Source organism: Peromyscus californicus, unplaced genomic scaffold, assembly GCF_007827085.1.
Source record: "Peromyscus californicus insignis strain IS unplaced genomic scaffold, ASM782708v3 Scaffold_19__1_contigs__length_69161282, whole genome shotgun sequence".
Lineage (NCBI taxonomy): Eukaryota > Metazoa > Chordata > Mammalia > Rodentia > Cricetidae > Peromyscus > Peromyscus californicus.
In genome coordinates, this window is record NW_026294491.1 from 621,737 (window position 1) to 643,039 (window position 21,303).

At 42.0% G+C, this 21,303-nt stretch overlaps 1 protein-coding gene across 4 annotated transcripts in view; it reads right to left on the reverse strand.

The window, feature by feature from the left end:
* Positions 1-2,362: 2,362 nt before the first annotated feature.
* LOC128114217 (olfactory receptor 11A1-like) overlaps positions 2,363-21,303 on the reverse strand; it is a 41,037-nt gene continuing 22,096 nt past the window's right edge. The window contains exons 2-4 of one of the 4 annotated variants that reach the window (XR_008219732.1): positions 21,173-21,301; positions 10,168-10,261; positions 2,363-3,518 (exon numbers count right to left, since the gene is read on the reverse strand). Coding sequence is in view for 1 of the 4 variants with exons in the window: in XM_052744041.1 (XP_052600001.1) it covers positions 17,765-18,706 (942 nt within the window). In the remaining 3 variants the exon portion in view is untranslated. Of the gene's footprint in view, positions 3,519-10,167; positions 10,262-11,763; positions 14,598-14,930; positions 21,302-21,303 lie in introns of those variants that run through there. The other 3 variants (XR_008219734.1, XR_008219733.1, XM_052744041.1) reach the window with 3 other exon arrangements.

The window sequence follows — 21,303 nt, forward strand, 5'->3', positions numbered from 1 at the left end:
AATCATCCCTCGTGTTACAATAAGGAAGTAAGGGTCGAAGGATTTATGCAAACTTTCCATTGTCTTGCAATGAATTGTAAAACAAGGACTGACTGAAGCTCTTCAGTTCTAGAAAACTTTAGGTTGTTTATTTGAAATCTCTTTGGTTTTTTGTTTGTTTGTTTGTTTGTTTTTAATGTAGGCACTTACATTACATGTTCTGGTACAAAATTGTTTTCATTTTTGTTTAACTCAAAATGTGGCATTTGTCTTACTGAGTTGAGCTTATTTTCTTAATATAATAATTTCCAGGTCCATCCATTTTCCTGAAAATGATTTGTTTTCCTTTCCTGCTAAGTAAAATGTGTGTGTGTGTGTGTGTGTGTGTGTGTGTGTGTGTGTGTGTGTGTGTGTTTGGGAACAGAGATGGAATTATTTCAAGTGATGTGTTTAAGTGTCAACTTAACAAGCTTTAGAATTATAATAATTTTCGTTGTCAGCTTGATAGAATTTAGAATCACCATAGAAACACACCTTGGGATGTGTCTATGAAGGTGTTTTCAGAAAGGTTTTACTTAGCAAAGAACACCTGCCCTGAATTCAAATACTTAGTATTCCATGGGCTGCGGTTCTGGACTAAATAAGACAGTAAAGATGAACAGAGCAGCAGCATTCATTTCCTGACTGTGATGTCTTGCGACGAACTAGCTGTTCACTTCATAATTTCATGTGGTGGTTTGAATAAGAAGGGCCCACAGAGGCTCATATCTTTAAATACCTGGTCCCCCAGGTGCTGTACTGTTTAGGAAGGATTAGGAAGTGTGACCTTGTTGGAGGAGGTGTGTTACTGGAGGTGGGCTTTGAGGTTTCAAAAGCCCACCAGGGATCCAGTCTCACTCTCTGTGCCTGCTGCCTGTGGATCAGGATGTAAGCTCTCAGCTGCTGCTCCGCTGTTGTGCCTGCCTGTTGTCATGCTCTGAATCATGATGATCATGGACTCACTCTCTGAAACTGGAAGCTATGTCCCAACTAGATGCTTCCTTTCATAAGTTACCTTGGTCATGGCATTTCATTACAGCAATAAAACAGTAAGACACTTTGCTGCCAAGGGACCCACCCTCAGCATGTCAGGTGCTGAAGAGTAGGCATGGAGTCTGTGCAGCTGCATACACACTCAGGAAACTTCTGAGGGCCAAAGCTTAATTCTTCATTTTACTTTTCTCTTTCTGTTGCTTGTTACTACTCTGGTTGTTGTTTGTTTGTTTGTTTGTTTGTTTGTTCTGTTTTTCTACCCAGATGTTTCCTTCTTCTTCCCAGTTGTTCTCCTTTTGTATCTTTCCTGATATTTTCTTCTACGTCTCTCCTGGTGTTTTCCTTCTACATCTTCTCTGATGTCTTCTTTCTACATCTCTTATTTTTCTCTTATCCCTTTTATACCTCTCAAGACAAAAATTTCTATGCAAGAAAAGATTACCTTACAACCACAAGTTACATATTTTCCAAAAACAAATTAAAATCTTTATACAGGAAGAAATCACATTATGATCACAAATTATGTGTTTTTCTTAGAATCCCACAAGTAGTTAAACATTTTTCTTCACCCCAAAGCAATAATTTTTTTTTACACTTGATTAACAAAGTTTTAAGCAAGCTAAACATACTTCAGCCAGTTCCCCCTTTGTGCTGGCGGGCAGCGGTGTGTGTTTCAGCGCAGCAGATTCCTATCCTATTTCTACACTAGACGAACTTTAAAGGAGTGGTCAGCTACCCATCTATTTTCCTTCATACACAATAGTGTCATTTACTTTCCTTTCACAGCTTTTTTTTCCGAGGTACATCCAGGGCCTGTGATTGATTCTGTAAGTTATGTGACTGAGGAACTCAGGCCTAACCTCGGGTATAGGGACATAATTGCTTTCTCTCATCAGCCTGTTTCTCCACAGACAGAATTCATAGGTCTATAATGCATGAAACTTCCTTGTTCTTATTTTCCATCTTCTTCAAATCTCCCATCTAACAAAGGGGAAGGTAAGTTTTGGCCTATTTTTGCCTTTTTTGGAGCAATTGACAGAATAACATAAACCATTTCCCTAATCATCTTCACTAACCATCTTAACCACCTGTATCTTTTAGGCTGACTCAGAAAGGTCAATTAAATTATAGATCTAACTAAGCATCATTGCTTTTATAAAAAAAAAAATTGTCTTCATTATAGTCTGTAAGTAAATTTCCCAGTGAGGAGTAGGATTTTCCCAAGAAACAGTCACACTATACTTCCTCCTGTTTGCTGCTGTCCTGTTCCTGCTGTAGTTGCTGTGACTACTATATGAAGGGATCCCAGTGTATCTAGTACAGTGTGATGGACTGTGCCCTAAAATGGTGAACCAAGATAAACCTCTCCTTTCTTAAGTTGCTTTTCTCAGATATTTTGTCACAACAATGAGAAAAATTGTCGCGACCACCTCGACCAGCAAGGAAGACACAACACCGATCTCTTCTTTCTGCTGTTTATTCAGGAACCTTGAACAATCTTCTGACCCCGGGGAAAGTCAGCCCATGCCCTTTATAGCCACTGGGCAACCAACCCCGTAGTGCCACGTGGACAATGCTGATAGGGTCAGACATACGCAAACAAGCCAGATTCCACGCCCAAGCCAAATAAGGAGTTGTTTATCCCAGAGAACACCTGCCATCAGGAAGGTGGAAGCCAGACGCCGGCGCCATCTTTGAGGCGCGGCCGTGCACGGCTCTCTATAGTTCCCCCTTTTTTGTTTTAAGCAGCAGGCAAGAGCAGAGGTCTAATCTCTGCCAAAATACAACTTGGACATTGTACTGGTGTTAGTCCAGGTGTCATCCACCCAGAGAACACTTGACCTGTCCGATACCCTTTTTTGCAGAGGTGGGGATTAGGGTATCAACACACATGCAATTAGACTTGCTCTTCTTGGGTTTTGCAATACAGCTAGACCCAAGTGCAGTGCACTAGCCTCGCATCCTGCGCAATAAAGCTTTTAATGCAGCCAGCCAGGCCTGGGGAGACTGTCCAGCCTCTATGGCTGTAAAGGCTTGGATAATCATGGCTGCATTGCACTGCTGAGAACCCCTTAAATGAACAATGCACCACAGGCACATCAGGGAGACAAGTACCAGTAGCCCTGCCAGGGCACCTAATCCTGCCCACTCCTTTAAAAAGGTGATAGAATTTCGCAGCCAAGACATCATTTCCTCAGCAGAGGCCAGGTGCACACAAGTGGAGTTGACTGCAATGATCTCATTGCACAGGATCTGGGTTCTGCTCCTGCAGCAAGTCAACTCAAAAATAAAGCAATACACTAGAATGTGATGTTATGGGTAAAGGGTATGGCCAGGCTTTTATAAGAGCCCAGAGTAGTCGATCCTCAGCTGCTCCCGCTGGCACACTTGTCAGAATCAGGGCTATCAGGATCAGGCACATCAGCTTCTGGGGTGTCATCACGTCTCTCTGTCTGAGGGGCCCATCACACCAATCGTTCAGGTACCCAGATAGGGTCTAGCCGGTCCTGTGGGAAAACACAAACAGAACCTCGTGCCCATGTCAGCACGGGATCGGGGCCATGCCAGCTACCCATGAGGATATCTTTCCACTTCACCATGCCCTTCATAGGGCTGTATGGATTATGATGCCTATCTGCTGATAAACTTCCCGAGGCATCCAAATTCAAAAAATTTAAGGTGAATAATGCCAGAGAGAGTCTTTCTCTTGGGGTTCGGTCATGGCCTATTCCCCCTTTTTTGTTTTTGAAGAATTTCTTTGAGGGACCGATGTGCACGCTCCACAATGCCTTGGCCTTAACTACTTGGCGCACATCCACACGGGAAAGGAAAAATTTAGCCTGCAACATGCGTGCATTCACAATCCCAGTAAGACCTCTTATGGTGGTGGAGGATCTTCCTATCAATAAACCCACCATGCCCGGCTTCAAAGGGCCTTTAAAATCAGACTCCACTAATTGTACTCCCATCTGCGGAGTCAGTAATTTTAAACCGCACCGTTTTCGCTGTTAGCTGCTGTGGGATGGTCTGTATGTCAAATGTGTTGCTGATTGGTCAATAAATAAATCACTGATTGGCCTGTGGCCAGGCAGGAAGTATAGGCGGGACAAGGAGGAGAATAGAGCTGGGAAGTGGAAGGCTGAGTCAGAGAGACACTGCCAGCCGCTATGATGAGAAACAGCATGTAAAGATACTGGTAAGCCATGAGCCATGTGGCAAGGTATAGATTAATGGAAATGGATTAATTTAAGCTGCAAGAACAGTTAGCAAGAAGCCTGCCACGGCCATACAGTTTGTAAGCAATATAAGTCTCTGTGTTTACTTGGTCGGGTTTGAGTGGCTGTGGGACTGGCGGGTGTCAGAGATTTGTCCTGACTGTGGGCCAGTCAGGAAAACTCAAGCTACAAATGGCGCCCAACGTGGGGCAAGAGTTTCCACCTAAAAACTGAGAAAAAAGATTCTAAAACGTAGCTAAAAACAGCTTCCTAATTGTCTCTCTCAAATGAGCGGCAGCTGCCGGTTTGAGCTACTGGCGGGTTCCTAGCGTGCGTGCATGCTCGACCTGCAGTATGGCGGGAATGAGGCCTCTGCAAATGGCATATTAAGCTGTGTGGTGGATTTAGTCTTTGCTAGTACAAAACAACAAAAAAAAGAGGTTTCTGGGCTACATGCTGCTTTGATAGAAGCATAGACCCACTATTTCTGAGAGTTGATGACTCCCAGAGCTGGCGGAAAACGTATCACCGCCATGTTGGGAAGCTGAAGTGGGCGGAGCCAGCAGCGCCAGCGCCATTTCAGGCTTAGAAGGCTGCAGTTCAAAGCAATAGGCTCAAGCTAATATAAAAAAATAAGCCACGTAAAGATGGCTACCACACAGAGAATCTGGATTATGTTCTCTTTGATATTAGTAACTAAAGAAAAACATTTGATTACAAAAGCTGTTGAGTTATGCCAAAATGTATATTTTAAAGGTACCTTGACTTCAAAATTTGGATGTAAGGATATGTTGCTTTGGAAAGGAGGCTCTGCTTTTGTTTCCACAGAAAGCCAGAAGCTATGGATTTGTTCCAGATTAAGACACATCAGGTTTGACCAGCCAAGACCCCCTGAAAGGTCTCCGATGACACGATGGCCCAGATGATCCAACATCCAGAACCGTTTCAAGGCAACTGGCTCAGACGATACACCCTCATGGACTACTCCATAATCCTAAAATATTCTTTGTGTCCCCATAAGATACAGCGCCCCCCTCCAGCAGGAAGTAGTAAGAGAAGCTACGCCCAAATTCCCAAATATACCAAGCTGACTTTGGAGATGTGTAAAGGTTAAAACCTTCCTTTTTAAGAAAAGAAAAGGGGAAGTGCTGTGGGATGGTCTGTATGTCAAATGTGTTGCTGATTGGTCAATAAATAAATCACTGATTGGCCCGTGGCCAGGCAGGAAGTATAGGTGGGACAAGGAGGAGAATAGAGCTGGGAAGTGGAAGGCTGAGTCAGAGAGACACTGCCAGCCGCTATGATGAGAAACAGCATGTAAAGATGCCGGTAAGCCATGAGCCATGTGGCAAGGTATAGATTAATGGAAATGGATTAATTTAAGCTGTAAGAACAGTTAGCAAGAAGCCTGCCACGGCCATACAGTTTGTAAGCAATATAAGTCTCTGTGTTTACTTGGTCGGGTTTGAGTGGCTGTGGAACTGGGGGGTGTCAGAGATTTGTCCTGACTCTGGGCCAGTCAGGAAAACTCAAGCTACAGTTAGCTCAGGTTTTTCTGTGTTGCATTGATTTTCCACAGATCTCAGCTGCAGATGTCTTGTTGTGCTGGTTCTGGCGTCCACCATTCTTAGCTTCTTAGTGGCTTTTGGAGCTTTTGAAACCATTCAGACTGCCTACTTTGCAGTCTACTGGGACACTAACCTTCTTTGTCTCAGGTTCTTTCACCACATACATTAAGCTTAGATTCACAATCAACATTTACACCTTTTCACAAACTCACATATAACATGTGCTTAAGCCTAAACTCACACTCAACGTTTACACATTTTTACAAACTCACATATAACATATTAACATCTACTTATTTATATTCTTTAATGAAACTATAGAACTACTTTAGCAAATATATTTCTTATTACTTCTTATATACTTCTTATATTTCTTATTTAAACTTACATTTACAATTAACATCTTTACTTCTTACAAGCTTATAACTACATGTCTTAAGACTACCTTAGATACTTCTTGCAAGCTTATATTCTTAAAGGAACTCTATGGATCTATCTTACAAACTTATATAGGGCTACCATTAGCATATATTTAACTTAGCAAACACCTAAAGATTTCTTAACACAGATTTAACAAGACAGAATTTCTACAAACTCACCTATCTTATTTTCATCCCGGACAGATTCCGCTAGAGACTTGATGACCTTAAAATCCAAAGGTTCATGGTATCTCTGTTGAGTCTGGGCATTAAGAAACACTGGGCGAGCTAGCTGCATTTCAGTTCTAACCTGTCTCCAAACCTCCGGGTTAAAAGAATTCCCCATGGAGACAACTCTAGACATGGAGGCAGATTCCAGATACGGTGGAGGAGCTGAGGGAGCGGCTCCACACTCAGACTCACATCTTTTAATTCTTTCTCTTTCTCCCTTATTTCTACCCCTTTTCTTTCTTATTCTCATGCTCTGCAAGGTTTCACATAATGACTCTACATCATCAGAATCAGGGGAAGAGATAGGGGACTCGGAACGCTCTAGGTCCGAAAGGTCAGGATATAACCTTGTTTTTTCTTCCCCCTTTTTTGTTTTACTTCTGGTAGACGCTGCTTTAGCAGACATGGCCTTTTCTGATCTTTCCTCCTGCAACATTTCTAAGGCTGCCTGCCCATTCTCTACTGCATCGCTGCAGCGCTGGTCTTCGAGACACCCTCTCACTAATTTCCAAACTGGTCTAACCCCATGTTTAAGCGTCCCTTGTTCTGCAGCAAAGTCTAGATCACGGCCCAACTTTTCCCAGGAAGCTATCGTGAGGCTTCCAGAAACTGCGAACCAGGGTGCCACGACATCACATTCCTCTAGAAATCTTTCAAAAGTACTCTTCTTAATCTTTAATTTCTTTGAAAGGAGCAGCTCGTTAAGAGCCAGAAAAATTGGGTGCAAAGAAGTTGTGCCCATGATACTAGCAGCACTTTTGCCTTCACCTGCTTTCACTTTCTTTAATTTTCCCGTCCGCTTTTGTCGCGGCTCTACTCTTTAATTTTCCTGTCCGCTTTTGTCGCGGCTCTGCTCTTTCCCACTCTCTCTTTATCTACAGATGAGAGCAAAATCCGCTTTTATCGCGGTTCCCCAAATTACCTGAGGACTTACCGGTATACCACCCTGACAGCAAAAAGTTCTGAGCTCCACGAAGAGGCTGAGGTTCCCTGTACGGGCCACCACTTGTCGCGACCACCTCGACCAGCAAGGAAGACACAACACCGATCTCTTCTTTCTGCTGTTTATTCAGGAACCTTGAACAATCTTCTGACCCCGGGGAAAGCCAGCCCACGCCCTTTATAGCCACTGGGCAACCAACCCCATACTGCCACATGGACAATGCTGATAGGGTCAGACATACGCAAGCAAGCCAGATTCTACGCCCAAGCCAAATAAGGAGTTGTTTATCCCAGAGAACACCTGCCATCGGGAAGGTGGAAGCCAGATGCCAGCACCATCTTTGAGGCGCGGCCGTGCACGGCTCTCTACAAAAAATAGCTAGTGCAGACTGTTCTTACTTTTCAAAGGCCTTGGGGTGTGTCATTAGATTGTTTATTTAAAATCTTTTGGGTTTTTTTGTTTGTTTGTTTTTAATGTAGACACTTAAAACTATAAACTTCTCACTCAGTACTGCCTTGCTGCATTCCACACATTCTGGAGCATTGTTTTCACTTTTGTTTACTTAAAATGTCGCATTTGTCTTACCGAGTTGAGTTTATTTTCTTAATATAATAATGTCCAGGTCCATCCATTTTCCTGAAAATGCTATGATTTGTTTTCCTTTCCTGCTAAGTAAAAATCTATATCTATATCTATATCTATATATATATATAGATATATATAGATATATATATATATAAAACATTTTGTCCTTATTTTTAGAAAGATTTCTTTTTATTTTTATTTATGTATGTGTTTTTGGTGTATTCTGTGTGTGCACTGCCTTCAGAGGCTAGAAGAGGATGTTGGATCCCCTGGAGCTTTCAGATCCTGACCAGCAGTAAATTACCTGCCTACAGAGATCAAGCAGTACAATAGACTTGATTTTATTCAGAGCATTCAGCGCTGCCTGACAACAAACCTCTGGCCAGTGGATCTGATTTGTTTTCACAGCAATCTGCAGAGAATGGGACTTGCTTGTTTCAGATGGAAAGGGCCCTAAATCTGAGGTCCCCCAAATCCTAGGAGCTAAATCTGCTCCATGGATCTACATCTGACCCTCCTCTCTCCAAAAATGCCTTTCATGTCTGTCTTCCTCACAGACAACTGTGTTTCGATGTCTTGGGATCCTTGACACGACTTTCTTATCTCCAAGCTCCCAGTGCAGCCCAGTCTCTAACCAAAAGCCTGTGCTCACAACAGCCCCTAGTTTTTGCACTCTGCTAATTTTAGAATCTTGTTTCTTTAGCAAGTCTTGTATATTATTATAAGAACCAGCCTTAATAATATACTTCCCAGGGGCTCAGGAGAGAAACAACGAACAGTGAGAACTATTTTCGGGAAATGAATCTAAGTACACCAAGCTCTTTGTCATCTACTTTATTCCTCTGGGATAAAATCCTATCTACACAGCTTCAGTTCTGTTCTCGTGCCTAGCTCCTTTCTTGACTGATTTCTCTCTATATTTATCTACTGTTCCCTCTAAGTTCTATCTTAATTCTCTCATCTTAAATAATTACCCAGCTAGTACTTCCCCATCTGACTCTTTCTCATCTTCCATCTCATCCACACATTCTCTCTGGTCAAAATCCTCCTTATCCTTTATATATATATATATATATATATATATATATATATATATATATATATATATATATATAAATAATTTGATTTAATATTACATGACAGCCACGGATTCCCCTGTCCTCCCTCCTCCCATGCCCCCCCCTCCCCCAGGGCACCCAGGCAGTGGGACCGGGAGGAACCTGGGGCCTATGCAGGGACACTTTGCACAGCCTGGGAAAGGGGACTGGACCTGCCTGGACTGAATCTACCAGGTTGAGCTGAATCCCTAGGGGAGTCCTTATCCTTCTCAATTCTTCATCCTCCAGTACTCTAGGGTATCCAGTTATAAACCCAAGCAATAACAATCCTCCCCCTCCAGCAAGGTCACCAGGCTTGAATTCCTACAGGGTCATAAAGGTAGGTAAGAATTTTCCTTGGGCAGTGACTGTCAGGCTTTCTTTTACAACCTGAAAATGGAGTGATTAAAGGAGGAGGTCAACTGAGAGTTAATGATCGGTTAGTATATCAAGAAGGGGATCTATGTGCTCAGCTACATTCCTAGATGTAGTTAGGTAAGAAGTTACAAGTCTATAATGTTAGTAATAGAAAAGGAGGGTCTCAGTTAAATTGTGTGAATCTATTACTTAAGGTCCACCTGGCCTAGGAGATAGGTGTTGTTTCCATAAGGGTGTTACCCTTAGTTCAGGATAACATTTGGCCTTGGATTCTTGATAAGTGTTTTAGATAAATACACTGTTAGGAGTTCTTGGAAGCACACAAGAAAATCATTTCAGGAACCAGCTAATATATATACAAAAGCTAAAATATCACCAAGATTTCTTAAGCCATGGCTTAACGTTTGGAGTTGTCCTTGACTTTTCCAAGTAGTAGCTTTTGTGATAGTAGCTGAATTCCATTATATTTTCCTGCAGCTTGCAGCAAGCAAGATTACAAAAGACAAAAGACAATCCAAGAAACATCCATGAAGGAGACAAGAAGAGACAGCCAAGTCTTAAAAACCCATCTTTTAACATGGATGCTTCCTCCCTGCAGAGGCTGCCCTGAGAACAATGACTGACAGGACACTCAGAAAAGAACAGGATCAAAACTCACAGGAAAGAACTAGAACAGCTGTTGTCTTCTACAGAAACACGACGTGAAAACAAAGGTGATACCTGAGAAGAGGCTGAGAGCCATCCCTGGAGCAGACAGGACCAGACCCGGTTATATTTGAGTCCTTGTGATCACAGGTCCTGGTGGAACAACATTCTACCGAGGAACAAGGACAGAGTTGGTGAAGATGACCTAGTTAAGGATGACTACGTCAAAGCTCATGAAAGGCAGAACACTGAGCAAGCCCAGCCACACTTGACTTCTCCAGTGCTCTGCCCAACCCTTACAAGAGGTAACATCAAATACTTGGATCCTGGACATTTTCAGGTTTCATTATCTCCGTCAGACTTTGTGGATAGTCTCCCTTAAAGAACCCACAAACCACACATTATATCTAGAAATTGAAATACAGACTAACATCTATACCATTGTTTTCAGCAGAAAATAAGAAGCTGCATCTCAGTGGTGCCTAAAGTTCAGTCAGGGATGGAGACGTCCCAGTCCTGCCTCTGCTGGAACAGAAGAGATGACTGGAGACAAGATATGGGTCAGTGTCAGAAGGAAGATAATGCTCTTGAAATAACCATATTGAAGACGAAATGCAAAAACATCCTGTATGGTTCAGTCCCACATAAAGCAACAGTCACATACTGTAGAAGAAAATAATAAGAAATTCACATCTGGGGCTGGAGAGATGGCTCAGTGGTTATGAGTACTGGATGCTCTTCCAGAAGGCCAGGTGTTGTGCCCAGATCGTGATCCCCAGAGAGACCACCAAGGACGAGCGTACCAGAATGCAAAAGCAAGGTTTATTTCTGCTACAAGTCATGACAGGGAACTCAACTCACTGGCAGTGAGGCAGGGAGGAGTTACTCTTTCTTGGGGAAGTTAGTTTTTATAGGCAAAACCCATAAAATTTCTTAGAGGGGAGGGGGTTAGTATGGGTCCATCCTTGATTGGTCCAGGTTTTCCCGGGCCTGGACTTTGTCTTATTTTACCTTATCTGTTTGCCCTGTCAGGAGTTTTACAACTCATCTCTGGGGTCTGGTCATGTTATCTCTGGAGAGGGGCATCTCATAGTTAATCGGTTACCACCAGACATCCTGACTTTGTTCTTTTGAAAACACCTGTCTTTACCCTCTCCAGGAAGGGGGAACTGACTCATTTCTAAGATATCTCTTTCCTCAGTTCTTTTGGGTTTCTGAGGAAGCTGTGTCTGGGTCTTTTATCTCCAGTGCTGAGATTAAAGGCGTGTGCCACCATATTCCCATCCCATTTGGTTTTTAGACAGGATCTCTATAGCCCAAACTGGCCTGTGTTATGCCCAGATCGCATCCCTGAAGAAAGAGACTTTAGGTACAGAATGTAAAAGCAAGGTGTATTCTAAGTTTACAAGCCTCGGCAGGGAGGCTCATTCCAAATCTCTCATGCACAGCAGGGAGGTTGGAAGGAGTGATCCCCTTTCTTTGTGAGGCTAGTTCTTAAAGGCACAGACCATATAATTCATTTTCCACAACCCACCTCCCTTTTTTAGTCTTTTGGTCGAATATCCTGACTCTGTGGGGGTTTTTTTGTTTTTTTTTTTTTTTTTTTTGGGTTTTTTTTTTTTTTTTTTTTTTGGTTTTTCGAGACAGGGTTTCTCTGTGTAGCTTTGCGCCTTTCCTGGATCTCGCGCTGTAGACCAGGCTGGCCTCGAACTCACAGAGATCCACCTGCCTCTGCCTCCCAAGTGCTGGGATTAAAGGCGTGCGCCACCACCGCCCGGCCTGACTCTGTGTTTTTTAAAGTCCCTGTAGCTGATCTACACTTAGGAATCCTGGTTTAAGCTTCTTTTTGTCTGTAGGGGATAGAGTGGGGGGGGGGGGTTACTGAGGTTTCACACCAGGGTTTGATTTCCAGCACTTACACCATGTCTCACAACCATCTGTAACTCCAGTTCCAGGGGTTCCAATGCCTTCTTCTGGCCTCACCTCTGCAAGCACTACAGGCACAGGGTGCATGCATACATACAGGCAAAAATCTCATACATGTAAAATAAAAATAGATAAATATTTTTAAAAGAAAAAGAAATTCACATCAGTACTGAAAATTGTGATACAACATGCCATCACACATTCAAAATGTAACAATCCTGAAAGTCTCCACAATGCAAAGGACTATTATCCTCTGTCCCACACCAGGCACTCAGAGTCCTCTTTTTAAAGATGTAATAGATGTATCAGAGCTCTGGGCACTGTATATGCCTGGAGTAGAACAAAGAAGAACCTGGCCACAGCCTACAGGATATGAGGGTATAGGGAGGATCATGATACCTGAGCTTCCCAATGAGTTCCCAGTTATGGAAAAGGTGCAGGACTTTAATCCCAATAGGCAGATTTCTTTGAGTTCAAGGCCAGTCTGGTCTACACAGTGAGTTCTAGGAAAGCTAGGACTACACAGAGAAACTCTGTCTCAAAAAAAGCAGTCAACACCATGTAGAAGTAACCAATCATCTTATTCAATAAGAAACACAGAACCAATGCAAAGAAGAAAGCCAAGAGGTCAGAGCTAAGAGCTAAAAACCTTACCCTTCCTCTCACAGTGGTCCTACCTCTCCGAAAGAGACCTACTTCCTGTGTGTCTGTCTTTAAAAAGACTTTCTATTCTGCCTTCTCATTGGGTTGTAAACCCAACCACATTGCCTGTCTGTACAGACCTCCAGGTCTTCTATGGTTGGTATTGAGATTAAAGGCGTGTGTCTCCATGCTGGCTGTATCCTTGAACACACAGAGATCTACCTAGCTCTGCCTACCAAGTTCTGGGATTAAAGGCATGCACCACCAACGCCCAGCTTTCACTAAGGCTTGCTAATAGCTCTGACCCCTAGGCAACTTTATTTATTAACATACAAATAAAATCACATTTCAGTACAAATAAATATCACCATAACACCACACTAGCATGAGGTATTTTGTCTAGGTATTAATTAAAGTTGCTTAAATATCAGTAGAGAAATTGGAAATTACATTGTATAGACAATCCTAAAGGCAATACTGAAAATTATGTTAAGCATTCTAATGGCCTGCTAGATATGCTTTCAAGTGTACATATTTGTATGTATGAGGTAGCACATGCATGTCCTCTCTTGGATTCCATTTTTCAAAGGACTGTTTTATACTAGTATAATTCTTACTTCTGTTACTATGTAATATCATTTGAGTTCATGTATTATGGTACCTTAAGCATTTTTTTAGAAAACAACAGAAACTTAATAGTATATTAGTATGCATTTAATATAGTATCAATATACCAGCATATTAGTGTAATAGCAACAGTATACCTTGTGTATGCATGGGGGATACTCAGAAATTCAAAGACGTGGCCTTGTAGTCATAGTTAGCTGATGTTCTGCTGAACCAGAATGCAGGGGTGAATTATAGCTTAAACTGGTGCCTCTTCCACTAACAAGAAGGTCTGGTGATTTAGCCATTCTTTCCTGATACAAAAATGAAGACTTCACACTAGCACTAAAGCACCAAGGAGATGAGGCTTATTATTATTATTATTATTATTATTATTATTATTATTATTATTATTTTAACTGAAAATTCTTTTTCATTCAATATATTCTGATCACACTTTTCCCTACCCCAACTCCTACCAGATCCTCCCTCCCCACACAATGCCACATTCTTTCTTTCTCTCTCTCTTTAAATAAAACCAAGAAAGAGGCATATTTGAGGAGGCTGTATTTTGGTCTCCTCTAGGTCAGAGACACTCACAATAAGCAATTCCTACAATTAAAAAATACATTCAGGATTTTGAAGTTGTAATTAATTTTAGATAATAATATAGATTCCTTTGAGGGCGTGGCATTAGTTATAATTTGGTCCCAAATGTGAATATTACATTTCCCCCACATGTACCAATATAAAATACTCGACTAAAAAAATAAAATCATTTATGCAAGGTCAATCAAGAGTGACACAGGAACACGGATCCAAACTGCCCAGAAGGATGTGCTTCACTGTGGAAGGTGTTACATGAATCTGCATAGTCGCAGAACCAAGGAAGAAATAAATCAGTATGCTTTCCAGTTATGCTGGTGGATCATCAGGGTTACAGCCAAATGGGAAAGTTTGTTCTAAAGTTGCCAGATGTTAAAACATTGCTTAGCTTTGTGTTGGTAGAGGAGAGACATCTGCTAAGCTCTGCGATCCCTGCCTGGGGAGTTTATCTATTAGTTACAATAATGTCTGTGAAATACAAAAACGAAGGTAACCGGCCACATGTGGCCCAAGATGATTACGATACGTAATCTACAGAATGTCAACTCTCCACCATCATGATATTCTATGCAGCCAGGGTCAACCAACCAGTGGGATCTTTAATACAGACAGAGCTTCTTCATAGGACTTAGTTTGTCTGTGGGCACGAGGTCAGTCGTAAGCCTTCTGAGCAGTCTGGGTGAGTTACACAGCTACTGGAAAGTTTTTGTAATTCATAAATCCACCTGTATAGTAAAACAACGATAAAAAGCACAATAATAATAGCACCCACATCTCTTTTGTCCCTTCATAGGTGCCCACACTGCAGTAGGTGTTGCACACAAAAATTTTAAATGTAATTTCCCCTATACCCACACATAGCCTGTTTATGAAACAGCATTTTATAATTTCTTTACTCTCCGCTCTTCTTTTCTTTTTGTTTTTCATTTTTCTTTAAGAAATTTTCTACTCACTCTACATACCACCCACAGATCGCACCTCCTCCCTCCTCCCACCCCCCCAAGCCCTCCCTCCCAAGCCAGTCCACATCCCCACATCCCCCAAATCCCACCCACCATCTGAGACTGCAACTGTTCCCTGAGACAGAGCCCACTTTAAGCATTTTTCCTTCTGCTTTGGCTGCTCATGGACTTCAGTGTCTCCCTATGAGTGTTAGTATTATTTTTTCCTGATTTTGTGAAGAATGACATTAAGATTTGAATGGAGACTTCCAATGATCTCAATAATGCAGCCAGTTACCCAATATTAATTCTGCCAATCCAAAAACATTGGAGAGACCCCCCCATGTGTGAGTGTGTGTGTGTGTGTGTGTGTGTGTGTGTGTGTGTATTTTCATAGATAATCCGACACATATGCCTATACATGTGCGAGTATATGTAAGCCAGAGGACAACCCCAGGAATCATGTTACATATCTCAGGCATTGTCCTCTGTTGCAGGATATTTGATCACACTGTGAACCCCTGGAAATGTGTTAACAAAATTAATCTTGGATTGGGGGCAGAGCCAGCAACTAGTTGACCGAAATTAGCCATAGAGAGTCCAGAGGAGCTAGAAATACAGATAGAGAGATACATAGAAAGTATTAGTAGGGAGAGACTTTGAGTGCAGCGGTCTTTTTTGGTGTGGCAGAGTGACGCTCTCTTTTGGAGATGCTGGCAAAGAGATAAGGTCATCTAGTTGCTACTCAACCTCTCTGAGCTAGCAGGTTTTCACCCAAGCTTCTGACTCCCGAGTCTTATTGGTAAATAGAGCAATAGAGATTTAATTAAAAACTACGTTTAATGGCAGTGGCAGGAGGCAGACTGGTGGGACATGAAAGCCCTACCTGGCCACTGCCTGACAAGTGGGCCAGTGACTGTGGAGCCACAATTACTGGCTGAAGCATCAGCAGATACAGGTGCAGCCACTGTGCTGATGGAAAAACAACAAGTTCTCCTTTTATCTTTTGAGGCAGGATCTCTCACTGTCCTGGAACTTGTCGAATAAGATGGGATGGTTGACCAGCAAGCCGCGAAAATCTGCCTGTCTCTGTCTCCCATTGCTGTGATTACAAGAGTACCACCACCATGGGTGGATTTTTCTAGGTAGGCTCTGGGGGATTGAACTCCAATCTCTGTGCTTACAAGGTAACTGTTTTGCTGAACTATTTTTTAAGCCCCTAGTGGGCATGCTTTAAAAACTATCTTTTTATTGTTGTTATTTATGTGTATCTTTTCTTTACATTTTAAATCATATTACAAATAAAATTTGTTCTTTGACAATTTCATGTATGTGTATAATGTATTCTAGTTACTCTGATTTCTTATCCTCTTAATCTCTTTCCCAACCCCATTAACCTCTTCTCTATCCTACAAGCCCACATTCATGTCTTCTGGTTTTGTTTTGAAACCCACTGAGTTTAACCAAGGCAGCCTTTATGACTGTGGGTACAAGCTATCCATTGGAGACTTTAACCAAGGTGGTCTGTATGACCATGGGAATGGGTCCATTCATTGGAGCCTTTAATCAAGAGGGTCTGTATGGTTATGGGCACAGAACTATCCACTGGAACCTAGTGAAAAACTGTCTCTATAAATAGGGAGGTATAATGAAAATTTGTATGTGAAATATATACATAATTTGTGAACAGCACAATCTTTAGCCAACCTCTGAAATTTGCCCTAAAAGTTTTTAGCAAATATGCATTCACTACCACTACACTGTACTCTATTTTTGTGTATGTTTCTGTAATAAAGTCACAAAGTAAATAAGTAGAATAAAATCAACTTTAATATTTGTAAATGCACATATCATTAGGCCTAGCAACTTATGTTCTGAAACTGTATTATAGAAAAACATGAATGTAAAAAAGTTGAAGTGGCTTCTAGAAGCTGAGTATAACTAAACATTCCTAACAACAAAAGGTTATTTAAACTATTCAGTTATGTTTAGCCATATGAAGAAGCTAAAAAGAGTAAAGAAGTGGACAATAGTTAACACAGGATTTGTTCATGATTTGTTCAGTGGGAGAACAGATTGCAAATTCTATTATACAAGTTGTAGACACACACATCCAAAAATAAAGAATGCTTTAAAAGTCATATTACATTAATATAAATGAGAATTAATTCTAAATTTGTTTCAGTATTGATATTTTCTTTCTTTAATTTTCCTTTCATTAATCAGTAGTAGTAGCACTACGTATAGCAATGGACTAGAGAGTAACAATTCAGTATATGTCTGCCCTGTTTGATGATCAAAAAAGTGCACTATTTATGGTGTATTCAATTAAAAATTTTCATATTAGTTTACATAATCTTTTAAACTAATTGTCTTAGTCAGTGTTCTATTTCTGTGAAGAGACACCATGACTCCAGCAATTCTTATAAAAGAAAGCATTTAATTGGGGCTTGCTTACAGTTTCAGAGATTTAGTCCATTATGGCAGCACACAGATGGACATGGTGCTGGAGAAGTAGCTGAGAGTTCTAAAACCAAATCTATGGGCAGCAGGAAAAGAAAAAGCCACTGGGACTAGCTTGGGCTCTCAAAAAGTCAAAGTCCAACCCCCCTCACACACACACACACACACACACACACACACACACACACACACACACACACCAGTGACACACATCCTCCAACAAGGCCACACCACCTAATCATTTCAAATAGTGCCATTCCCTGATGACCAAGCATTCAAATTTATGAACCTATGGGGGCCACTCTCATTCAAACCACCACACTAATATTTGAAAATTGTTGAACTGTTATCTTCCCCTTGAGAATAATTCAGAAGACTTAAAGGGAAATTTTGGGAAATAACAAAGTGTTCATCCCCGGCCCATTATGGGAGACTTTTCAAGCAAGACCCTGAAAGTCCAATAGAAAATCTTCACTGCTCTCCTTAGGTCACATTTCAATTGCTTTGCAGTAGAGAAGCCTTCTTAGTGACTGATGTACCTCCTGGTTCCTCAAGGTATAGATAACAGGGTTGAAGATGGGAGTGACCACTGTGTAGAGCAGGGCAACAACCTTAGAGAGAAACTGCGAGTGGACAGCAGAGGGTGCAATGTACAAGACCATGAGTGTTCCATAGAATGTAGACACCACGGCCAGGTGAGAGGAGCATGTGGAAAAAGCTTTTGTTCTTCTGGCGCCAGAGGGAACTCTCAACACAGTCACCACAATCTGAGCATAGGAAACCAGAACCAGCCCAAAGGGGATCGTCAGGAAGACAACAGAGAGAACAAATGTGGTCACCTGGGCCACTCCGGTATCTGAGCAGGCCAGGACCATCAAAGGTGAGAAATCACAGTAAAAGTGGTCAATTTGGTTGGGGCCACAGAACCACAGCTGGGCCATCAAAGCAGCAACTAGTCCATCTACTATGAATCCAGACATCCAGACTGTGAGCACCAACCCCAGACACCGTTGAGGCCCCATCAGGAGCGGGTATCTTAGTGGGTGACAGATTGCTAGGTAGCGATCATATGCCATCACAGCCAGAAGAAAACACTCATCTGTAGCCAGAGAGCCAAAGATGAAGAACTGGATCAAGCAGCCAGCCACAGAGATTGCAGACTCCTGTAGGAAGCCCTCCAACATTTTGGGCACCACTGTGGAGGTATAGAGGATCTCAATGAAGGACAGGTTCACCAGAAAGAAATACATAGGTGTGTGAAGCTTCTGGGAGCTGACCACCACCACTACAATGAGCATGTTCCCTGTGATGATGGAGGCATAGACGATGGTGAGAACAGAAAAGAAAGGGAGGTACAGCCCAGGGACTTCATGGAAGCCAAGAAGTATAAATTCAGTGACAGTTTGGTTTCCTGTGGAGATGCTTTCCATGGGATCATTCAGTTTTCTGGTTGGCTTGACAGTAACTAGAGAAATTTTAGTGTGTCTCTGTTGTCTGTTGCAATTCTAAGATTGACAAGGCTAAAACAAGATAACAGAGTGTACAAAATGAGGATGGATTAAACTCGTCTTCATCTTTCCCTTTTAGTTATTACCACCCTGGCTCTTCCTTCCCGTGCCCTTTGATGTAGCGTATTCCTAATGGCCCAGGAGAGCTTATCCATATTCAAATTTTCAATAAAAACCAAAACTTTGTGTAGTGACCACCATGTGTGTTCCTTGACAACAAACTTTTACCTTTCACAACCAAAGCCAATACTGCTACAAAAGAATTGAATGGTATGCTGGAGTCCCATGGTGAAGGCCAGTCATCTTTACCTCAACAGTGTCTCTGGCCTCCATCACGTAGTCACTTCAGTCTCATCAATTTCTTTGATTTCTTATCATTTCTTCCTCTGTGTCCCACTCCTGTGTGTACAATGGCCCACTGGGTAGACTTTTTGTCTCTAGTTTTTAGAGTATTTTATCAAAATAATCTTCTGAAAGCACAGTTTCTTTAGCTGACTAGAAGTTTTAATTAAGGTATAATAAATGATGGTGAGAGGGAAGTATAGGAGCTGTGGGAACAGAAGGAAAAGAAACCCAGACTCAGGTTGTAGGGTAGAGGATTGTGGGGCAGAGAGTGTGGAAATAAAGTTCAGGGAAACTTCCTGAAGACAGTAGCTTTTAAGTGACTGTTGTATAAGCTACTGTCTTACATTAAGCTAAGTTTTGAGAGCTGGATAACAGTGGGCTAGCCAGCAGACTGGACCGGGCAATGTGACCTGATGCAAAAGCTTGTGGGTGCAGAGGTGTGATGGAGCACAGTGCTTCTGAAGAGCTGAAGTGATCCTTGTATGGCAGGCAGGACTTCACATGCTGACTGAGTCATGTCTGCTTTTTACTGCAGAGAGAATATGTAGGACGGCTGGAAGCAAAGGAGAACGGGGAAGAAGAAAGAAGGAGCAAACCATGCACATGTTCTCATGAAATGTAACCTGTTTCCACTCCACAGTAGTAATAAAAGTGCGTGTCATTTATAACATGAAATTTAAGTTGTCTGACACCGATGCCTACAACAGCTGCCTGGGAAGGTGAAACTAAATGACTCAGGGAACTGCTTGCTGTTTATGACTCTGCCACAGGCCAAATCTGTATATTACATGGAATGACATTTTCTATTCCTGTGTAGCACTGGTGCTATATCCTCAGAGACAGAGAGGTACAGTTTAAGTTGTATGTTGTATGTCTCCCCCGGGGTCTCCTTGACTAACCATTTTTCTTTCTTTAGCACTCTTATACTGAGTATATAGAGGATATTATTTTAAACCTTGAGGATTCCCAGTCAAATAAAACAAGGCCATTACCTTAAGGAGCCTTATGGAATAGATGCACACATCAACAGATAATTGCAGCACACTGAGAGGAAGCTGATGAATTAAAACTGAATGAAATAGTTCTGGGAGATGTGGTGCTGAGTAGACTGCTATAGCTGTGGAAAATGTAAAGGGAAATGATGGTATTCCAGATAGAAAGAAAACTATGGCTAGATTCTGAGGCAAGAAATGTCACAGATGTGAGGATGAAAAAGAGGCTGCAGAGCTAAGTAGCCCAGGATGATAAAGAAAGTCATCTTTGAAGGAGCATCATGAATGGTGGCTCTCAACCTGTGGGTCATGTCCCCTTTGGGGGTCGAACAACCCTTTTACGGGGGTCACATATCAGATAGCCTACATATCAGATATTTATGTTAAGATTCATAACAGTAGCAAAATTACAGTCATGAAGTAGCAACAAAAATAATTGTATGGTTGAGGGGGTCACCACAACATAAAGAACTGTATTAAAGGGGAGCAGCATTAAGAAGATTGAGAACCATTAATCCAAGAAGCACAGAGAGAGGCCAGCAATGGACATGCCCCCCTCTGCTGATCACAAACTGTATCTACTCTGTCCTGTTGGCCTCAAAGCCTGCCTGAGGGCTTTTAGAAAGCAGAGTGGCATGGTGGTTAGTCCAGATGAAATTAGACAGCATTAGGAAGGCTCAGATCCAAGATAATGGAGAGAGAGAGAGAGAGAGAGAGAGAGAGAGAGAGAGAGAGAGAGAGAGAGAGAGAACGCTAGGAAGGGAAGAACTGAGGGAGGAGGCAGGGAGGGAGGGAGAGCTCACCCAAATGATAGTGAAATATAAAGACATGGTCACAGGTTATGTTTATAATTTCTATTCTCCCAAAAGCAAGTTCAGTCACCACAGATTTCTCTGGAATTTGCTATGTAAACCAGGCTGGTCTCTGCCTCCCAAGTGCTAGGAATAAAATCATGCATCAATCACCACAGGAGATAAAATTTCAATCTACCATAGTGAACAACAAAGTCCTGCAACAAATACAGAATTTTTATACAGAAATGGGAGCTCACCTGGGAAGCATTGGAGAGCAGCCTGTGCTCTATAGACTGAACTGAAGAAAAGGAGATAAGCTAAGGTTTCTTGAAGACTTCAGAATGGCCAAATTTCCCAACTTCAGCTCCTTCATTTTTTATCTCAACCT